Source organism: Hydra vulgaris, chromosome 02 (genome assembly GCF_038396675.1).
Source record: "Hydra vulgaris chromosome 02, alternate assembly HydraT2T_AEP".
NCBI classification, from domain to species: domain Eukaryota; kingdom Metazoa; phylum Cnidaria; class Hydrozoa; order Anthoathecata; family Hydridae; genus Hydra; species Hydra vulgaris.
Window position 1 is genome coordinate 18612682 of NC_088921.1, and position 23259 is coordinate 18635940.

General features: G+C 26.8%; 1 protein-coding gene across 1 annotated transcript in view; it reads right to left on the reverse strand.

Moving 5' to 3' along the window:
* Positions 1–2220: 2220 nt before the first annotated feature.
* The window catches only part of LOC136075906 (uncharacterized), a 43889-nt gene continuing 22850 nt past the window's right edge, over positions 2221–23259 (reverse strand). Inside the window, exon 6 of the mRNA XM_065789349.1 lies at positions 2221–2980. Coding sequence (XP_065645421.1) covers positions 2340–2980 — 641 coding nt within the window. The 3' untranslated portion in view covers positions 2221–2339. The remainder of the gene's footprint in view (positions 2981–23259) is intronic.

The window sequence follows — 23259 nt, forward strand, 5'->3', positions numbered from 1 at the left end:
GAAGTCGCAAATGTCTTAACTACTGTAAATTTTCACACATTTAGGGAATTTGCTGACACTATTATAAAAAAAATTCTTTAAAATGATTACTTATGCTTTTTTTAAAAAAATATTTTTCAAAAGGGGATTTAATGTAACTATTATTTGAGCTCATTTATTTTCATAGTTCTTTACGAGAAACTTATTTTCGTGCCTATATTTAGAAATTAATTCTAAATATAGGCACGATTAATTTATTTGCATGAGTAATCATTTCAAATTTTTCTTGTTGGCATAGTATACATTTTTCGGAAATATTGTTATATGCAGGTGCTGCTTTAAGGATGGATCAATTCAGTATAAAATCATCAATATATTTACCTTTTGATTCCCATATATATTTTGACAGCAAGGTGTCTTTTGAATATTTTTTATTTTTAAAAGATTGCTTATGATTGGCAAAACGTTTTTTCCATTCACCCTCTGTTATGCCAATATATTGCTTATCAGGTACATTCTTAGAGGAAACATCACATTTATATACCACATTTTTTGATAAACAACTTCCACTCATTGGACAATAAATTTTTTGTTTACAATTACAATTTTCTGTAGCTTTTTCATTTAGGATTTCTTTTTTGTTTAACAAAGCATTATTGTGACCCTTTATAATTCTTTCCAATAATTTTTTGTGCAACCGTAGCTTACTTTAATTGTATTTCGATTATAAATTTTATGTAATTTATTTGAGGACGGGAAATGCTTATCGACCAATTTTAAAAACACTTTTCTTATGTTAGTGGAAACATTTTTGCTATATGGGGGGTTGAACCAAACTACCTTTCTAGTTCTGATTCGCTTTTTTGTATTCTTTTTTTCAGGGTCAAATTTTAGTTCAAAATTTTCTTCAAAGATTCATTTAGAGAAATTGAATACATTTTCATTAAAGGAGTTTTGGTTTAGCCTGTTATTAATCGAATTCAGGATTTGTTTTAGAACTCAGGGTGGATGATTTGAGTTGATATTAGTATACAATAATTCATCGTTTGGTTTTTTGAAAGGCTTATATGAATTTACGGAGAGGTTAAATGTGGCATCAAGAAAATTCACAATTTTTAAGTTTATGTTTATTTCGATAAGAAAACCAATATTTAAAAAATTTTTTATATCTTTTCAAATTTTATTGAGCTGTGGGCCAGATTTTTTACGCATTATTATTAAACCATCGTCGCGATAAAGGCCTAAATCTTTTATATTGATTATTTTACTGAATAAATCTAAAATATATAGTCCAAAAAATTCACAAATTTCTGCTCCATCATAACTATACATCATCTGTGTTTGTATTTGGTTTTAAGAAAAAATTGGCTTTCCAACGAATTCTTTTAATAAAATGCTCAACTTTTTCAATCAAAGAAATAGTATAACTTTTAAGAATACATTTTAAAGTTGTTTAAATATATATATATATATATATATATATATATATATATATATATATATATATATATATATATATATATATATATATATATATATATATATATATATAATTTAATATTTAAGTATATATTTCGGTAAACAGTTATTTAATTGAAAATTCAACTTTCGAACAAAATAACTTCAAAGAAACATTCAAATATTTTTATTGCGTTGTCAACAAAAATCTTTCAAATGGCGGAAACTTTAAAATCTAAAAATAATTTTTATTAACATTAATTTAGATTGTGTAAATCAAAAACGAAAGTTTTAATTTTTCATTACAAATTTATATATATACAAAATTACATAAAAATAAATACATAAAACATTAAACAAAAAATTTTCAATATAACTTTACAAACATTTTTTGAAGTTTTAAAACCTCAGGAAAATATTTAAAATAATTAAATAAATAAATCATAACAAAAGTTAATCTAGTTTTTATTTATATTAATTATAATTATATATTTCATGATCAATGTAATAAACATTATAATTAATGTTAATTATATTACAATAAACTTAAGAAAAAACTCAAACATCCATTTTGAAAAAATATAATATCAACGTTATTATTATTTATATTATTAAATAAAAACTATAAATATTTATAATATAAAATTATGATCAACAACAACAATAATAATAATAATAATAATAATAATAACAATAATAATAAATATATATATATATATATTATAATCGTTTATTATTAACATATTTTAAGACAAATTAATTATTTCATCCTTTAATAATAAAAAATTATTAAACTTTTAAATATTATTAAAATTAATTTGTATATTTTATATAACATTTAATTATAAAATAATATATTAAATATTTCGTTAATTAATTTATAATTATTGTTTATATTTTATTTAAGATATTAAAATTTTTTTTCGTGTTATATAAGTTTTTAATTCATCGAGATTATCAAAATATTCTCCACAGTAGCCGATCCACAACTCCTTGACATTCGAACAACGAATCCATTCATAAATCTCTTCAATGAAATCGATGTCGTCGTGAAGGTAAAGACTTAATCCTTCACAAAGATAAATCCACGGAAGAAAATTTTCTTCAAAATCTTTTTTCGTTATTAAATCATCTGAGATGTTTATACACAACCATTCAATCTTATCTTTCAGTTTCAATCCTTCGAATTTAATTGGACGCCAAAAGTTGACATTGCGAACATTTCTTGAACATTGAACTATAAGATTTTTTTCTTCATCACTTAAAATATTTTTATCTACATATAACTTCGATAACTTTCTTCCAGATTTAATGTAATGATTTACGAAATAATTTTCACAAGAAGTTTTGTAAGAAGTTTTTCCATCGCGAATCGAAATCGTCCACTCTCGTTCATCGACGATTAATTTTATTTCATCAGTAAATGATAATTGACTTTCATAAAAACATTCAATGAATAAATTAACGTAATAAGTTTCAAGTTCAAATTTAGGTAGATAATCGTTTTCATTTTCACGTTGACGAGATAATTTAAGTAGAAGATCTAAATAAAAAATAAATATTATATAAAAATAAACAAATAATAATTTAAATAATAATCGAAATTATAAAACATAACATACATTAAAATAATCTAGATATTAATACATGTATTTATATTAAATTATAACTAAAAAATTATATACAAAATATTATTATTAAATACATTACACAATATTATATACATTAATATAAACATTAGGATCATAAATAAATAAAAATTAAACTATACACATTAATATTATATTTTACATTAATATTAAATTAGGATTGTATATAAAAAAAATTAAAACGATGAAACTTTCAATATAATAATTCTTTATTAAAAACTATAAAAAAAACTTTCATTAGTTTGAACATAATTTTTATCACATTTTTATAACAAAATTATTTCATTTTATCATAAATCTAACATACTAAAAATAATATAAAACAAAATCATATTTATAATATTAATGAAAATGAATTTAAAAATTAATTTATGTTCAATCACATAATGTAATAAGACACCAAGAAAACAAACGTTATTTGAACACAGATTTGGAGTGAAATGAATGATTTTACAAATCGAATTTGTAATTTTAAATTTAGAACTTCGAAAATCTCCTTCGTCAATCATTTTAAATTAAGTTGTGTGAATAAATTATACAAAACTCAAAGAGTTTAAATATTTGTTAATTTCGTTCTTCGATTTCGAATTCGTATTTCGAATTCGACGTTGATTGGAAACTTTTAAAAAAAAGCGCTTTAAGAACAGTATATACTTTGTAATTATTGATAAATTTTATAACAAAAACATTTGATATAATATTCATACAATCGCAATAATAAACAATAATTTTATCGTTAAAGCATAACTACAAAGCTATGGTTACCAGGTATCCGATTTTTACGGAGAAGCAAAGTGCCGATTTTACGTAGAGTACCAAACCTATTTTTAATTTGTTCCTAAAGGCGCTCCAAGAAGCCTATACGATCTTACCACTATTAAAATCCAGATTTTCACGATGCTACCCTACGTACAAACATTTATGTGTTTTATAGTTGCTATAAAACATAAATGATTTTAGAAATAAAAAAGCAACAAACTTAGATAAGATAAAAATCGATAATATAATCAATGAAGTTTAAAATTTCTTTTGTAAAAATATTTTTAAAACAAATATTACAAATATAAATTTTATCACTGAAAAAAAAAAGTTATTTCACGACACTTACCATTTTATAAATACATTTATAAAATTGTATTTTTATGAACTTTAAATGTTTAATATTATTGTGTATTCTTAAGCCAAAGTAATTAACGCTCTCGGCGTATTTAAACATCTGTTGTAAGCAAAAAAAAATTTAATGAACTTTCTGGAATAATGACTGAATTTAGATGAAATTGTACCTACTGTTAAATTAACAGTTGGTACATGTTCATTTAAATGGACAGTTCATACTAATAAAAAAAATAATAATATAAAAGAAAAAAGAAAGTCAATCAAAGATGAAAAGAAAGTCAGTGAAAAATACAGTCTGTTGAAAATACACCCATAAAATAACACCCGAGTTATGTTGAAAATAATGTTTTATTTCGATCTATATATACTATACTTATTATCGATATATAATATAAACTTTATAATAATTAATTTTAATTTTTTTTAATTAATTAATTTCCAAAAAAAGTGAAAAACATCAGCTTATTCTTTTTAATATATTATATTAAGAAGAATAAGCTGAAGTTGTTTACTTTTTTTTGCACTTTTCTCTTGTGATTTTATAAAAAAAATTTACGTAAAGTTTATTTTTGTGATTTCATAAAAAAAATTTATGTAAAGTTTATTTTTGTTTAAATTTAGTTTCAAAACAAAACTTTTTAAAATAAAAACAAATAATTAAATATATAATGAAATATACTTACGAAGTTTAAGAAGTTTTGTTACCAGTGTTAATTAATAAAACAAAGATAACAAAATGACATTTTAAAACTCGATAAATAAATAAATAAATGAATAAATAAATGTTTTAAAAGAAGAAAAGAAAAAGAAATATCTGAAAGAAATTAAGTAAAAAAGTAATGAAAATAGAAGTGAAAAAAAAACGTTAATGAATGAAATATATAAAAAGAATGGCAAAGAAAGGAAAAAAAACTATTTAAACATCGGAACCTCGATCGGCAAATGAAGATTTTTATTATTTTTTCATATATTTCTTTAGTTTTCTTTCATATATTTCTTAGGATTATTTATTTTATTATTTATTTATTTTTCTTCAGTTTTTTAGCGTATATAGTTTTACTATTTTTTGTTAGTCATTTATTTTTTATTTTTTTTTAGTTATTATTTATTTTTAGTTATATATAAATTTTTATACAGTTATATATAATTTGTTTTTATTTTCATTTTAGCCATTTATTATATATGTTTTATTCTACCGTGTATTATTATTATCTTTTTTAATCCTTAGTTGTTTTTTTGTGTCAAAGGTAATTTTTTGTTTTGTTTGTAATGTTTGTTGTAACTTTTGTTTTGATTTTGGCAGTGTTTTTCTGTTTATATTGTATTTATTTATTTGATTATAATATTTGCAAATATTTTGATTATTATATTAAAACAACTATGATTATATTAATATATTTACTAAATCTTTATATTTTTTTTAGCAATAGTCGTTTTTATGTCATCGTTAGTTGTTACGCTTTGTCAGTTTATTACTGTTTGTAACCGTAACTCTGTATGTAAAAACGATTGATGTTTGGAAAGTTATACCGATTTATTTAAATTATTATAATTACTTTATTATTATTATTATTATTATTATTACTATTATTAATATTATTATTATTATTATTATTACTAAGATTAATTGCATATAAATAAACTATTTTTTGAAGGTATTTACTTGAGATTTTTCAATACTATTTGTAAATAGCCGTGAAAATTTATTTTCAGAATATATATGATTGATTGATCATCGAACTTTAAAAATCTTTTGAAATTCGAACAAAACAAAGGAAATTCGTATTGCTAATAGATATTGTAGTATATTGTAACTACCGCAACCGGTAAAAAAATATTTGTGATATTTCATGATCAAATTTTTTGATTGCATTTTATAAAATGACTTTAAATCACGTTTAAAATTTGAAAATATCTTGATTAATAATTTAGACATTTTCATTGGAGAACATAAACTAGTAATTTAAAAATTTTCTATGAAATAAAATAAAAACGATAAGAATTAAAAAAAAACTTACTTTAACATCATCATCGTCATTTTAAAGTCACTAAGAAATAATACATATTATTTTAAAAGAGAATAAATTCGCAAGACTTTTTTACATTGATCAGATCCAAGATTAAATAAAGTTTGTGTTTTTATATTGTCATTTAAACAAAATTAAATAGCAATTCGCACATGACTTGCGTGAGATTTTACAAATAAGAAATTGTCCACTATTAGGTTAAAAAATTAGGAAAAACACACGGAAAAAAGGTTTTACAGAAAATAATTTGTATGTGTAACTGCTTAAAATTGGTTTTTTATGACACATTATAAGTGGTTAAAGCATATTTTAAATTTAAGAATAACTTAATTTATTGTCTTATGTGTTTGCTTAAAGTAAATATTTAAAACAACTTTGGGCGATACTAATTCGCTGATTGATCTTTTTTCGGACGCAGTTTGTCGTTTATTATAATGAAATACCCAAAATTAGAAAAATAAAAAATGTTAATACTAGCCTTTTATACTTTTTAAAAATAATTATTTAAACCTAAAATGTTTTAAAATTTCAAAAAATTGCTCATTCTAATAAATTTTGCCTTTTTTTGTTCTCTCAGCTTAAATTAACATGTTTTTTTGTGATATTGGGTCAAATCATTATATTTCAACCTAGTTGATGAAAACTTTGTGTGTCACCATCTCTGACTTTCCTGATTCTTACGTATTGTTATGTGCATTATGTAGGTACGTTAAATTTGAAACTTCAGACTTCCAAGTACAACGGTTCAGAAAATATAGCCTAAGAATAATGACATAGTGGCACCCCTCGATTTACAAATGGTCAAAACAGACTACTTTAGAGCTGTATAACAAGTGTCTCATTTTTTCTAGAATTATTTTCTGGATAGTTCTCTTTAAAAAAGTGGTTTATATTAACCTGTATTAAATTAGAAAAAAATTATGACCTCCTCAACTTTGGAAAAATTCCTAAATTTGCTAAAATATGCCAAAATAAAACTGTAGCACTTTACTATTCATCCAAAAGTCTTTACAGATAAGTTTTCTGATTAGGTACTACTGTCTGCAATAAGTGGACAAAATATAGGCAGCTTGTTGCAGTTTAGAACTCAATTATATCTAAAAGCAAAATATCCATTCGCCAAAAAAGTCAATTTTTAAACACTTTGTTTTGATCTTAGATTACCAGCATATAAGACCATTAGATCCAACTATCTGAAAATGCAAACATTATAAAACTTGTCAAATTCACACCAAAAATGCATTTTTAAATAACTCTATTTTTCATTTATCAGCGGTTGAATGCGTTACTAGAAACCAGTGCCCCTATAATCTGCCTGCTGGCCTATTTGAAGAGTGCAACTAATTATGTCATTTCTTAATAAAAAGAAAGATATGGTTGACTGCCCTCTCATTCATCTGGTCTTTGTAGAAGATAAGGGGAACAAATAAAGGGGGCAGTAACTTTTTAGAGACCTTCATTATGGTTCAAATGAAAGTCTTTAAATTAACTTAGATATTGAGATACTTAATATCTAAGTTAATTTAAATAATTTTTTTTTTTTGCTGCCCCCAAACAACTTGCCACCTGCAAAAGCAGTTGCTGAACCTATTTAAATTAAACTCTTCATATTTATTATTAAAATAGACAACAAAACCAGATAAAACGTTTTTTAATTTTTCAATTAAAATAAAATAATAATAGCATGATTTTTAAATTTTTGTCTGAAACATTCCTTCTACTATATCTTCTGGTTTTGATCAGTTTAACCAATTGAAAAACTTTTTTACCAATATATCGGAATTAAAAAGAAGTGAATTATCAGGTTTTGCAAATACACTCCTCAAAGGTTCTTATTTGTTTACTGCAACAACAAAAAAAGTTGTCAAATAAATAACTTTAGTTTTTATCGTAAATTAACATAAAAAATGTCAACTTATAGTGTATTAAGGACATTATAACAAATGTTCTTAGTTGTTTACCGCAACAACAAAAAAAGTAGGTTGTCAAGCTTTTAGATCTTGATATAGTCTCATTGATCTTGTATAGTCTCATTATGTAAAATTATCCAAATGAAATTATTTATCATTAACATACAATTTTATAAGAAGCATGAGCTACACAAACTAATATTTTCTTTTTAAAGAACATATGTTTGCTAAATGATGTTTTACCCGAAAATATCATTTAGCAACTGATTTAAACAAATCCTAACCAAACATTACCTTGCTGAAAATAATAACACTAACATAATTGTGTCTCTTATGTATATTATATATATTTATAAACAGATTTCAATTTTTATCAAAAGATTTTCATCATAATTTATAAATAAATTTCATCAAAATAAATTTTGATACTCAAAAGATACAGCTATATAAATTTTAGAACAGATTTCATAAAAGTTTTTTAAGTTTTTTTTTAAAAAAAAATGTGTCTTTAAATTTGTTTACAAAAGTTTCTCTTATGCATACCTAAAATCAAAAAGGTTAAAAAAAAAGAAACCTAAAATAAATAACTTTTGGGTCATTCCATATCAAATGGCTCCAGGATAGCACCTCAGATTTGCTTCGAACTTCAACTACCCACATATTTTATGAAAAAAACAACAACAACAAACAAAACATAATCCATAAAATTTGAACTTGATCTGCTTAAAAGTTATGAACGGATGAATAATGTTTTATAACCAAAACTTGAATATCTGAAATTTACAGTAGAATTTGTTGATTTTTGACAAACCATAACTTTATAAATAAAAGAGGTTATCGCTTGAAATTTTGTATAGTTATAGTATTTTAACCAAATAATCCATTTCAGGAGAAAATCTTCTTTATTTACAAGATAAAGTCAAAAATCTATAATGAGTTCTAGAAACTTAAATTTCTTGGAAATATAAATTTCTTAGTTAATATTGATTCAAATATAACTTTTGACAGGTTGGTTAATCAAGCTAAAAACTTCAGGATTTATTTTTTTACAAAATCTGCGATAGTTAAAATTTAAAATTTGAAAAGAATTTCATACGGAATGACTTTTTATCTAAAAACATCTAAAAGTGCTGGTGATTATAAAATTATTATTTGTTTTTAACTTATGTCATCATACAAAAAACAAAAGTGGATAAAAAAAACCCAAAGTAATAAAAACTTTATCTAAAAACACCTAAAGGAGTTTATAGACAAACAATTATTATATACTCATTATTAATCTAATGGATAAATAAGTTATTTCGCTTTGTACAAAGTCACAGAATAACTGTTAGAAAAAACTTTTTCATGTTAGCTTTCAAACTTTTTCCTATTTTCTATATGTATATTATCTTTATTTCAAAATACTCACTCATAGCTTAGATAATTGCACTGGTGGGCTCCAAAAACTCTATTCAATATTATCAATTTTAAACTATCTATTTATTAAACTAAATTTAATAAACCAGACTTTACTTTTTTACTGGAAATTTTATTTAATAAGGTTTTAGTTATATTAATTATGGTTATTCATTCCATGTACCTAAATAACATACAAGATCACACACACACTAAGGCGTAATGATAGAAATTAAAAAAATAAATTAGGGCCCTAATGACAAGTTTTTGTTTTTTTTGAAGTAGGGGGGGGGGGGGGTTTCTCATATTGGGTAAGTTGATCCATTAGCCGTGGCACTGGATCAACTTACCAAATATGAGAAAACGATTATGTAAGATGGATAGAGTTGTGTTACTAATGATCTGATTATTGCTTACAGTGCATATGATCTGATTATTGCTTACAGTGCATGGATTAAAGTCTAAACTTTATGCATAACTGATTGTGCATTAAATAAAAAAACAACTAAGTATTGTAACATACTTTTTTTAATGTCATTAAAGATCTTAAGGAAACCCACAACGAAGTATTCACTGTGGTAACAAATAATGAAAATAAGATAAAAAAAAAGAGATTTTTACAAAGAAATTTATACAAATCTTTTATTATATGGGTGTTTTGAACATTATTTAAATCTTTTAAAAAAGGAAGTAACACACCCAGATGTAATTAAACATGTGATTGAAGTGCAGAAGTATTTTCACAATACAAATCAACCACAACCACAGTAAATAATATTTTGTATTTGTGGATTATTAACTTCAAGTATAAAAAATATATAAAAGTTTAAGATTAACTATTAAAAAACAATAAGCACGCATGCACATACAAAAGAAGCACGCAAGTTACATAGTTATTAGACATGTTTTAACTATTCAAATAAAAATCTGGAAACTTATATATTGTATTAAGTTGGTTCAAAAAAATAGTTCTGAAATTGCTGAGTTAATGAAACAAGTCAAAGAGAAATTGCAAGATCAAAGAACATCAAGAGAAGATTAAAATTTTGGAGATTCAATTAAGTTTAGTTAAAGTTGAAAACAATGCATTTAAGAAAAAGGTCAAGAATTTAGAAAAAAATTCTACTATGTCAGAAGAAAATCCAATATAAAGTTTTAGTAGCCTTTTTAAAATGGCAAACAAACCTAATATTCCGGCAGTTGATGTTATTAGTGCAATGACAGTTGAGCAAAATGATATAAAACATAAAGAAAAAAATGTTGTTATATTTGGCATAACAGAGTCAAACAAACTTGATATTAATGAAAAAGAATTGGATAATAATGGGGCTGTTTTAATGGCATTTAAGGAGATAGGCGCTGATAGCCAAGTTTTACATAGTAGATTAGCACTAAAACTTGAAGCATATGGCTTTACATCGGTTGTTAAAGTGGATAATTTCTTTTTTAACTGATGAGAAGCTAAGAGTTGTACTTGGAGAAAGTGTATCATCAAGTGTGGACATAGTAAGCGGTGCACCACAAGGTTCTGTGCTTGGTCCAATTGCATTTTTAATATACATCAATGATCTTTCAAGTCAACTTGCAAACCAACTTTTGTTGTATGCAGATGATTTTAAAGTAATAGCTGAAGTTAATAATAAAACAGATGCACAGGCGTATTAATTTCAAATGACTTAAAATAGGAGCCACAAATTAAAATTGATTCATCTATTGCAAAATATAAATTTGGTATAATATGCAAATTGTTTAAGTATAAAGATGGTGAATTAATAAAATTGCTGTATTGCAGTTAAATATGCCCACATTTAGAATTTGTAATACAGGTATGGAGTCCTTATCTTGAAAAAGATATAAACATATTAGAAAAAAATCAAAAACATATAATGAAATCTGTATCTGAGCTATATCATCTATTATACAACAAAAGACTAGAATATATTGAAATTGACATCTTTGAAGTAACGAAGAATACAAGGAGATGTCATACATATGTACAACTGGTATTATCTCTATATATTATTGGCAAACTTAATAGTAGTAGTGCCCTTTTGAGCATGTTTGACACGAAACCCTTGGCAGCCATTGCAACCGAGGAAATGGCAAGAAAAAGTTGCAGTACTTGGTTTTATAAAAAATTGTGAACAAACGTTTTAAACTTCAAGAGAATTTTGTATTTGAAAATATTGCATAAGTTTTTTAGAGATTTTATACAAAGATATGTAACGATATTATAACATTTAACAAACAAATTTTTTTTTAAAAAAGCTGAAAATTCTGAAAATTTCAAAAAAAGGGGGGAAGTTTGTTGCGTATGTGTCATGATTGAGATTTTAGTTTTACATTTCACGTGTTCTACGACTAAGTTGAGTTTGTGCAAGGAAAATAAGTATATAACATATAATATAAAAATCTATAGAACTATAAAATTGTCTTGCTTTGCTTTTTAAGTAACAAAAATTAAAAAGTAAGCCGATGATTTGAACTTGCCACGCTGCGACCTTTACTTTTTATAAACAGTAATGGGGGTTTAAAAAATATGTTTTTTTTAAGAACATAATTGAAAATTTGAATTTAATATTTACAATACACCATTTTATGTAAATCAAAATTTTTAAAAATTATAAAAAGTCAACTCGGACGACTTTAACTGATAATGCTTGAGAAACAGCAAATGAAATATCGTTCAATCTTCTATTATCATTATCATAAATAATATAATTTTTGAATATACTTTTATTTATAAATAGTATGCGCTTTTTAACTTTTTAATCTGTTTTTAAAGTTTCTAAAATTTAATTTTTTATTGTTTTAATGAAGCATGTTTTGTAGGTAATGTATTAATATTGTATCTTGACAGGCTGTTAATTATATAAAAGCTAAAGATGACCATGTTTTAAAAGTAAGCAAGTTACTTTTTATTTTTTATTGGTTTTAAATAATTTTATGTTGGATATTCAATCATGTTTTATATGAATCTAATTACTTACAATGTTATTGTTTGATGGTGATAGTTCGATTTTATAAAGTTAAATTTACTTATAAAGAATCTTTTGAATTTACTTCTTAAAAAATTTACATGTTTTTTTTTTTTAGTTTCTAATTCAACATTTTGTACAAAATGTTTAAAATGGAATAACGATATTTAATTGTTATTTTAATTTTAGTAACATAGCTTATTACATATTGTTGGTTTTAATTTCTAATTTATCTTCATCTTTAAAATTAATTTTGAAAAAATTTAATATTTTCATAAAACCATAAAAGGGCCCATAATAGGGGAAAATATTTACTTTATTTCATTAAAGGGAAAGGGATTATCATTACTGAGAGCAAATTGGGTGGAGTTAGAGTGGGCAGGGTAAAATAGAAGAATCTACAAATAGAAGATGTAGGTAATGTGTTTAGTTTAATATGTATATTTTTATTAATCTTTTTTGTTAAATTTTGCTTGAAAATATATAAATTTGTAAAAAAACAACTAATTTTGTTTCCTTTTTTTCAATATAAAGTTATGTTTATACAAAAATTTTGTTAACAAAAACATAACTTCTGTTTCTACACTAACACCATCAAAATTTTAGCAGAACATGCAAAATATTATAATGATTTGCTGCTGTGACGGTATTGATGATTCTCCATGTCAAAATAACATTTTATTTTCAGTTAGATTTTGTGAATACATCAAATTGCAGTTAATAATATTCATAATAATTAACAACTATCACTGAATTAGGGGGTATCTAATAAGTAATTTGAATGTAAAAAATTTTTTTACAGTGTATGTACTTTTTGATGTCTTTATCTGTTCATGAAAGTATTAATGTTTTTAATTAAAAATATCCTATTTCTAATAAAAATAAACATTTTGCTATATGCTTTTTTTATATATTCTTTGTTTGTTTATATAATTTTAGCTTTATTATCTCATCTTTATTAATTTTTTTATTTCTTTAGTTTTCCTTTTGGTGCTCTAATAACTATCATAAATTTACTTTGTTTACTGTTTGTTTGTCTACTGTTTGTTTGTCTACTGTTTGTTTGTTTACTGTTTGTTTGTCTACTCTTTGTTTGTTTACTGTTAAAGTATGGTTTTAACTTAGTAAACTTTAGTATTTTTTTAAATTTACTATGTTGATCATTAGCTAGTTATATAGTTTTACTAATTTCTTTTTAACTATTATATAGTTATGTATAATAGTTAAAAAGAAATTAGTTTGTCGCAATCAAAGTAAAAATAATTTTATTTTTTGGTCAAATTACAAAATTTTTTTGGACTGATTGCTTATAAGTGTTTGTTCTTTTGTGTAACTGTCTTTGCAATAAATGTCTTTTCTTTTAGATTTTGACTATTTTTATCAATGCTCAAGAAAAAAATATCAGCAAAAGGTAAATTAGTTTGTAGTGATGATATGTTTTTACTTTTTTTAATCATATAATTTTTTATTTATTTTAGATATGCTTATTTAGCATATTGCAGAACGAATAAAACAGAGCATATTGCAGAATGGATAAAGCTACATCTCATAAGGTGTGGGCTAATATTTAGGCCAAAAGCTCAACTTTTTTTTTTTTTAATAGAGAGTGTGGATCCTGTAGAATGTACAATATTAGGAGAAAAAGCTATGAGAAAATTAGTATTTTTGTACTTGGTTAATCTAAACTGTCAATTTATGATGCAGGTGTAGTTGAATTTTTTTAGTAAACTGAATTTTTTAGTAAACTGAATTTTTTAGTAAACTGAATTTTTTTAGTAAACTGAATTTTTTAGTAAACTGAATTTTTTAGTAAACTGAATTTTTTTAGTAAACTGAATTTTTTAGTAAACTGAATTTTTTAGTAAACTGAATTTTTTTAGTAAACTTTTTTACATTTATTTTGTTTTGTTATTATGAATAAATAAATTGATTTCCAGTTAAAGTGATGTACTTTTCCTTTTTTTAATTCGATTATTTTTTTTAGATTTATCAGATGACATATTTGTTCAATATTGACTCGAGTAGAATTAAAAACTATTGAAAATTGCTGTGTTTTGTTTATAAATGTGTAAATAAAACTATTTTTTATTTTAAAAAGCCCTAGGTATTTCTTTTGAAACCACAATCTGTAATGATTTTTATTTTTTTTATGTGAACGAAAGTCTAATATCTAACATTTAAACTTCAAGTTAAAATAATTAAATTTTATATCAAATTTTACAGAATTAACAAATTTTACTTAAAAATTTAGAAATAAGATTTTAAATTTTTCAGGAAAATATCATATATTGAAAATATATAGAATATATTTTTAAGGGATTCTGATAAAAAATAAATATAATAATTACTATATTATTTCTTTAAAACTATTTATATATTGCAACGATCGGAATTAGGGTCAGCATTCGGCAATGCCGACCTTAAAACATTTGAGGTCAGCAAAAAACTGCCAACCTCGTTTCTATATTTTATGGTAAGACCTTTGTATAAAACTTTTTTTGCCCATCTGATGCTGACCTTTTAAAGATTGAGGTCGGTAAATTATTGCCGACCTCATTTTTCCTAAATCCAAGGGTTGATATTGCTTTTGTAATAAATAAATATTATACGGGAAATAATATATCTGTACCAGTTGTATATCTTTTTAAGCAATTCTGAGCACCATAACTAAAATTAATCAAAAAATGTAAGATAAATGCAAAAGCGAACTTGGCATTTTAAAGTTTTTTGCTACAAACTGACATCACTAAGCTAAATTTATGTGGCTTTTTTTAAATAGGCATTTTATAGTAATAGTTTTAAATAGGCATTTTATAGTAATAATTTTTAATGGTCTATGATTATAGTTCTATATTATAGTACAGTGTATGGAACAATCCTAAATTAATCTATAAAATAAAACTTTTGAATTTTATTTTAACAATTAGAAAACTGTTGCTTTAATATTACTTTTTTGCTATAAATATATAAGCAACATAAATATATAAGCAACATAAATATATAAGCAAAATAAATATATAAGCAACATTAAAAAAAATTAATTACGCTAAGGGGAGGTCTTAAACGTGCAAAAACAAAACTGATGACAAAGCACTATACCAATGAGCTATTAATGATATGCTTTAAGAAAAAAAAAAAAACCTACTTATAAATTTTTTATAAGTTCTATGTATGCAGAAAAGGTAACAAAGAATAGATTTAGAAATGATAGGTGTGGAATAGATAAGTATAAAAATGGTCAGTTTGGTAAAGAACTATGATTTAAGGGTCCCGAAAGCCAGGAAGAAGAAAAAAGGTAAACGAGCAATAGACTTACAAAGACCCATATTTTTAAGGGTCTGATCAGCTAGTGATATAGAAAAAATAACTTGTAAAATACCCCCTCAATATCCATGCTCTTTTAAATTTTCAGGTCCATCTTTATACATTCAAGGTAACAAACATTATTTATTTACAGAAAAGAAATATTTAAATCGAAATCGTGAGTTTTTTTTACAAATTGAACAGTCAAATTCTGGAACAAATTACCAATTGAAACAGTGGAAGTTAAAAATCTCAGCTTATTTAAAGCTAACTTTCTTGTTTTATCTGTAAAAGATTTAACATGATGTTAAATCTTAACAGTATTGTATATATATATATATATATATATATATATATATATATATATATATATTTTAAAACATCTTCGCTTCCAACAAGGCTGCAGGCAGCCACTAATTAAAGTTGGAAGTTACTGAAAGAAAAAAGATGAAGATTGTAGAGCAAGATAAGGATTGACGGATGACTTAAAGGATTGCAAATTATATGAATCCGGAAAGCAAGATGAAGGAAGCAAATTCCAGAGCTGATGTTCGAGGAAAAAAACTAGACGAATAAGTGTTTTTTGAGCACTTAGGAACAGTCACAGAAAAAGGATGACACTTAATTGAATGATGAGTAACACGAGAATGAATTTTAGTAGATGGCACTAGAGACGCTAGCTCTTTAGAGCAGTGCCCATTATAGTATTTGTAGAAAAGAGAAAGAGAAGCAACATTACGACGATGTGATAATGGTTGGAGGTTGGCTGCAAGAGCAGGTCCAACTATGTTTACAATGCGTTTTTGCACCTTGTCTAAAAGAGAAAGGGCATCATTAGAAGAACCGCCCCAGATATGGCAACAGTATACAAGGCGGGATTTGAGATTTATAGAGATAGAGAATAGAATCCAAAGTAAGAAAGTGACAAGCTCGATAAAGAGATGCTATGTTAGCAGATGCTAATTTTGCAACTGATTTGATATATGGTTTCCAAGAAAGATTGGAAGTAAGAGTTAATCTGAGAAGATGAAGAGTAGATGACTCATCGAGTACATCACCATTCATAAATATAAGAAGATCTAAACTATTGCAATAACGATTGGCTGAAAAAAATTGAGTTTTATCTGAATTAAAGTTCACCAGGCACTGTGAGCCCCAAGCTGTAGCAGAAGTGAGATCCTTTTAAAGCTCATATGCCCCCTCCAAGCAATTACAGAGTGTTGGCTTCTTATCGCGACAAGAATAAATGGTAGTATCATCAGCAAACAATGCCACCTTAGATGTGATATATATATGTGTGTGTGTGTGTGTATATATATATATATATATATATATATATATATATATATATATATATATATATATATATATATATATATATATATATATATATATATACATAAATATCGATCCCCCAGAACCATTGGGAAACAAGTCCGAAATTTCGAAAACTGAATTTATGTTTGCAATACATTAAAAACACTCATAACTTTTAGTTCCACACAGAACCGACTCTCCTTTGCCTATAACTGTTATAGGCGAAGGAGAGTTGGTCCTGCGTGGAACTGAAAGTTATGAGTGTTTTTAAAGTATTGCCAACATAAATTCATTTTTGGAAATTTTGGACATGTTCCCCTATGGTTCTGGAGGATCGATATATATATACTACTGTGATCAAAAAGTAAGGTGAATTTTTAATTTAAACTTCCGGCCTTATTCGAATCGTCCAATCTTTTTTATTTTTAAGTTGGTAGGAATGTCATTAGCATTTGCGCCAAATTACATGTCAAACTCATAATTATTTTTTTTTTGTTTACGCTTGTTTCTGAAGTACCAAAAGTGCATTCGGCGATTTTCACGATGTCTAATTTTGTTGAGCAAAGAAGTGCTATTAAATTTTGTTTGCGGAATGATATTTCTGCTGCTGAAACGTATCGAATGTTGCAAAAGGCCTTCGGTGAAGAGACTATGTCTCAAAAAAAATGTTTACAAGTGGTACAAAGACTTCAAAGAAGGCCGAGAACGTGTTGATGACTTGGAACGCTCCGGACGACCATCGACTTCGATTGATGATCGCCACATCAACAAAATCAAAGAATTGGTGCTTGCAAATCGTCGGTTAACCATTCGAGACCTTGTTGACATGGTTGGAATATCATTTGGATCAGTGCAAGCGATTTTGAAGGATCATTTGGGCCTCAGAAGACTCAAATCACGTTTGGTGCTGAAATTTCTCAATTTCTTTGAAAAAGAGCGTCGCGTTAAAACGTGTGAAGCAATGCTTTCTGACTATCAAGACGTCTACAAACAAATTATTACTGGCGATGAGACTTGGGTCTACGCATACTACCCTGAAACAACCGATTAATCGAGTGAATACCGTGAAAAAGGCGAGCCGAGACCGAAGCAACCACGTCAAAGTCGCTCAAAAATCAAGGTCATGTTGACAGTTTTCTTTGATTATTGTGGTGTCGTGCACTACGAATTCCTTCCAACTGGCCAAACTGTCAACAAGGAATATTATTTAAACGTTATGCGACGTTTGCGTGAAGCTATTCGCAAAAAGAGACCGGAATTATGGGCCAATAACTCTTGGATTTTGCACCACGATAATGCGCCTTCGCACACAGCACTGGTTCTTCGTGAGTTTTTCGCCAAAAACTCTACCCATGTTGCTCCACAACCACCGTATTCGCCCGACTTAGCACCGTGTGACTTCTGGCTGTTCCCAAAGCTCAAGAGACCACTCCGGGGAAATCGTTTTGAGTCCATTGAAGAGATCCAACGTGAATCGGCACGCGCATTGAAGGCTATCCCTACCGAGGACTTTTCGGCATGCTTCGAAGACTGGAAAAAACGTTGGCAAAAGTGCATTGGGGCCGGGAGGGATTATTTTGAGGGGGACGATACAGATTTGGAAGAATAAATAAAGATTTTTCATTTTATAAAAAAATTCACCTTACTTTTTGATCACAGTAGTATATATATATATATATATATATATATATATATATATATATATATATATATATATATATATATATATATAAAATGAATAAAAACAACTTTTGATGGAACTCATAAATATATAAATATATATATTTATGCTCAATATCTATTATTTAATAATATTGAACACTCTTAAACGCACAGGAGCGTTTGTATTATTACTATACCATAATAATGCATTATCTATTTTATATATATATATATATATATATATATATATATATATATATATATATATATATATATAAACTTTTCTTTTAAAGGATAGTTGCGTGAGAAAGGAGGGCATATGCCTCAGCTACCATACAATACCCGATAAAACTCCCAAATTGACTGTATAGAAACATATATAAAAAACAATCCAATTTTTGTAGAAACAGTAGATAATCATGATATACCTATCCAAATTAGAAAAACTTCTGGAAACCAAGCAATATTAAGATAAGCTAACAGTCTTTAAACCCAACTCAAAATTTTTTGGTGTTGTTTTAAACCAAGTATTTAATTTATTTTTATTAAAGATTTTAATAATAAATAAGACTTAATAGGTGTAAAGAAAAAATAATAAAAAAAATGTTGATTAAATAAATAAAAAGTATATTAATTTTAGATGCTAAGTGACAGCTGTCACCTATTCAAATGCATTGCGTTGTGGCTCTCACTTCTGAACAACCCTGAACTAAGTCATTACCAAACAATTTGTTTGGTTTCAAAAAACATTGTGGACATTTTTTTTATTAAAAATAATATTGTGCTTGAATTGAGGCTTTCCTTTTATAGCCTGCAACTATAATATGCTCATGTTTTCAAAAATCTCAAGAAAAAACCTGATTGCCTAGGGTTTTTCTAGGCAGGTTTTATTGGGTAGCTTTTTAATGCCAACCCAGGTTCAAATTAAAACTTTGGCTCAAACCAATACTTAATTTGGCCTATCACTAGCCTTGATGTATGATGACTAAAGATAGAAGGTCATTAGAGACTAATAAATAGTACTATTCTATTTGAATCAGGCTCTTTGTATCTATTTACTCTTTTCATTCCCTCTGGGACAGAAATGACACTAAAGCCCACTACCACAGAAAGAGCTGATTGCAACCGACCAAGTAACTGACAACAGATAGAGTTTCTGTGGGAAAGTGCAGAAGGAAGTGGGAGCTGCTGATAGAACCTCAGAAAGTTTTCAGAAGCTATCTGAGGCTAAGATTAGAGCTAGTGTCTTATTCAAACCACAGATCATGAAGATCAAAGAATGATGCCCTGAACATAACCATAATCACAAAGCTGAAAACTATGTGGAGTTAGCTCAAATTTTTATAAAGATTTAGGTAAAATGAGATGCAAAATAACTTTTCAGCAGCTGAAATTTAAATATGCATGAATTAAATTTTTAACTATTTAATATTCTTCAAAATAACTGCATCATTCTTTCTGAGCTTTGAAAGTGATAGTTCAGGAGCAAACCCAATATTAATTTTACTGGGATTCAAATGGTTCTTTTTATTTTGCAGATAAATTTTGGTAAGTTTCGAGCAAGTCTCAATAGTTTCAGATTTAATGAACATCTTAAGAATACTCTTAATCAACTGCACATAGGGTTGGCAAATGTCCGGTTTTTACAAAGGAGAACACATTAAGAAAATTTATTTATACAAGTTTGAGGCTGTATTCTTGATGATAAAAGCCAGACGTCTGGCAACCCTAACTGCACAAGATCAACATTTATGTGAAGTAACATAGGAGCGTCAGTCTGATAGAGCAACAGAAATTGTTCAAACATGACTGGTAGAGCCTCAGAAACGATTTGCCCGGTAGCTATAGAACTAGAATCTTACAAGAGAAAGTTCTTTTTAAACAGCATTTACAACAAACTTATATGATTTGCAAGATGGCTGTTTACTTTTAAGCAGAGCTTCCTAGTAAAAAATAATTTTTATAATAGATGGCGAAACACTAATTAATCTTTCTGCTACCTTTTTGTCTTCAACCCATCTGGTTGCACAAAACGAAAGCAGGATCACAGAGCCTTTAATGATCCTGATAAAGTCACTTCTTATCCTGTTTTAAAAGCACCATGAATTATTTGTAGGGAACAGCAGCCTGTGTCAAAAAGTTTAGATAGTTTGTGTTCTTCACATTTGCTTTGAATGTCTCTGTTAAATTTTAAATTGACACTCGGTGGTCAATCCATAGAAGCCTAAATAATCTAGCTGATGTTAAGATCACTTACCTTTTCATTAAAATGATTCAGCAAATCAAGACAGGTACACTTCAACTTGCATTTTTTCATCATTAAAATATCGAATGAGTAAATCCATTTGACAAGTTTGAGTTTTCTTGTTGACGGATTCATCAAAGCACACAACAATCTAAAGAGACAGGCTCAGTTGTTGTTTAAGTAAAGCTTTAAAATAAGGTTAAAGACCGTGAGCAATCCTATATCCAACTTTATTTGGTCCCATCTGAATAGATTTAGCAATCTCACTGTCAGGCTTGAAAACATAGCTTGGAACAAATTAGTTGCATCTTTGTTTTAAAACTTGCATCACTCCAGCTTCTGCATCAAAAGAGATTTCCTGCTTAGACTCTTCTACCGCTTGTGGTCCAGACAACATACCTGTTGTAGTCTTGCAGATGTGTTCTCCGGAAATGTCAACCATACTTTCAAAACTATTTAACAAGTGTTTATCAGAATCGTGTTTTCCGGCATACTGGAAAGCAACATCTGTTATCCCTATTTTCAAAAATTCTGGAGAGCGATCTGACTTGTCTAACTACTGTCCCATTAGTCTTCTTCCTATCATAAGCAAGGTTTTAATATCTTTAATTAGCAAACACTTAATCTCTCATCTTGATTCTAATAACTTTCAATCTTCTCATTCTACAGCTGATTTGCTAATATTAATAACCGATAAATTTTACTATGCATTAGATAAAGGTGGAGAGGCTATCGTTCTTGACATTTCTAAAGGCTATTGCTCTTGCTATTTCTAAAGCTTTGATAACCTTTGGCATGCTGGTCTGCTCCATAAGCTTTCTTCTTACGGTTTATCAGGTAACATCTTTAAGATTATTGAATCCTTCCTTACCAATCCTAGTATAAAATTTGTCCTCAATAGACAGCACTCTTCTTCATATCATGTAACTTCAAGGGTTCCTCAAGGTTCAATCCTTGGCCCTGTACTCTTTTTAATTTATATAACAATCTTCCAAATCATCTTACATCTAAGATGGAATTGTTCGCTGATGATACTACCATTTATTCTTGTCATGATAAGAAGTCAAAGTTTTCTGATTCCTCGAAGGGGATATTTGAGCTTGAAAATCTCAGTTCTGCTACAGCATGGGACTCACAGTGGCTTTAATTCAGATAAAACCCAATTTTTTCAGCCAATCGCTATTGCAAAAATTTAGATCTTCCTCTATCATCATCTACCCTTCATCTTCTAGGATTAACTCTTATTGCCGATCTTTTTTGGAAACCGTATATCAAATCCATTGCAAAAGTAGCATCTGTTAAGGTTGCATCTCTTTATCGTGCTCGACACTTTCTTACTCCAGATTCTATTTATCTCTATAAATCTCAAATCCGCCCTTGTATGGAATACTGTTACCATATCTGGGGCCGATCTTCTAATGATGCCCTTTCTCTTTTAGACAAGGTGCAAAAACGCATTGTAAACATAGTTGGACCTGCTCTTGCAGTCAACCTCCAACCATTATCACATCGTTGTAATGTTGCTTCTCTTTCTCTTTTCTACAAATACTATAATGGGCACTGCTCTAAAGAGCTAGCATCTATTGTGCCATCTTGTAAAATATATTATCATGTTACTCGTCATTCAATTGTCTTATCCTTTTTCTGTGACTGTTCCTATGTGCTCCAAAAACTCTTATTTGTCTAGCTTTTTTCCTCGAACATCAGTTCTTTGGAATTCGCTTCCTTCATCTTGCTTTCCTGATTCATATAATTTGCAATCTTTTAAGTTGTCTGTCAATCGTTAGACTTGCACTACAATTTTTATCTCTTCATCTTTTCTCTTCCAGTAACTTCCAACTCTTATAGTAGTTGCTAGCAACCTTGTTGGAAGCATAAATGTAAATAAAAAAAATTAAAAATAAAAAATTTTTAGAAACTTTATCTAAGCAACAATTCAATGCCCTCATAATTTCTTAGAATTTGATACAATGAGTTGAAAAGATTGTTGCTTTATAATGTGTCCTATTGAGAAACTATCAATTATTTTTAAATTAGACTCTTCTACTGAATTAGGTGAATTATTATTTCTATTAACAGACAATTTAAAAAAAAACAGAAGAACTTGCTTGCAACTGAAATATGTTTTATTCTTTTCTTATGACTCGTTAGTGCTTGAAAACCCATGTTCAAAAGTTTAATTATTTTGTGGCATAATTTGCATTTAGCCTGATATTA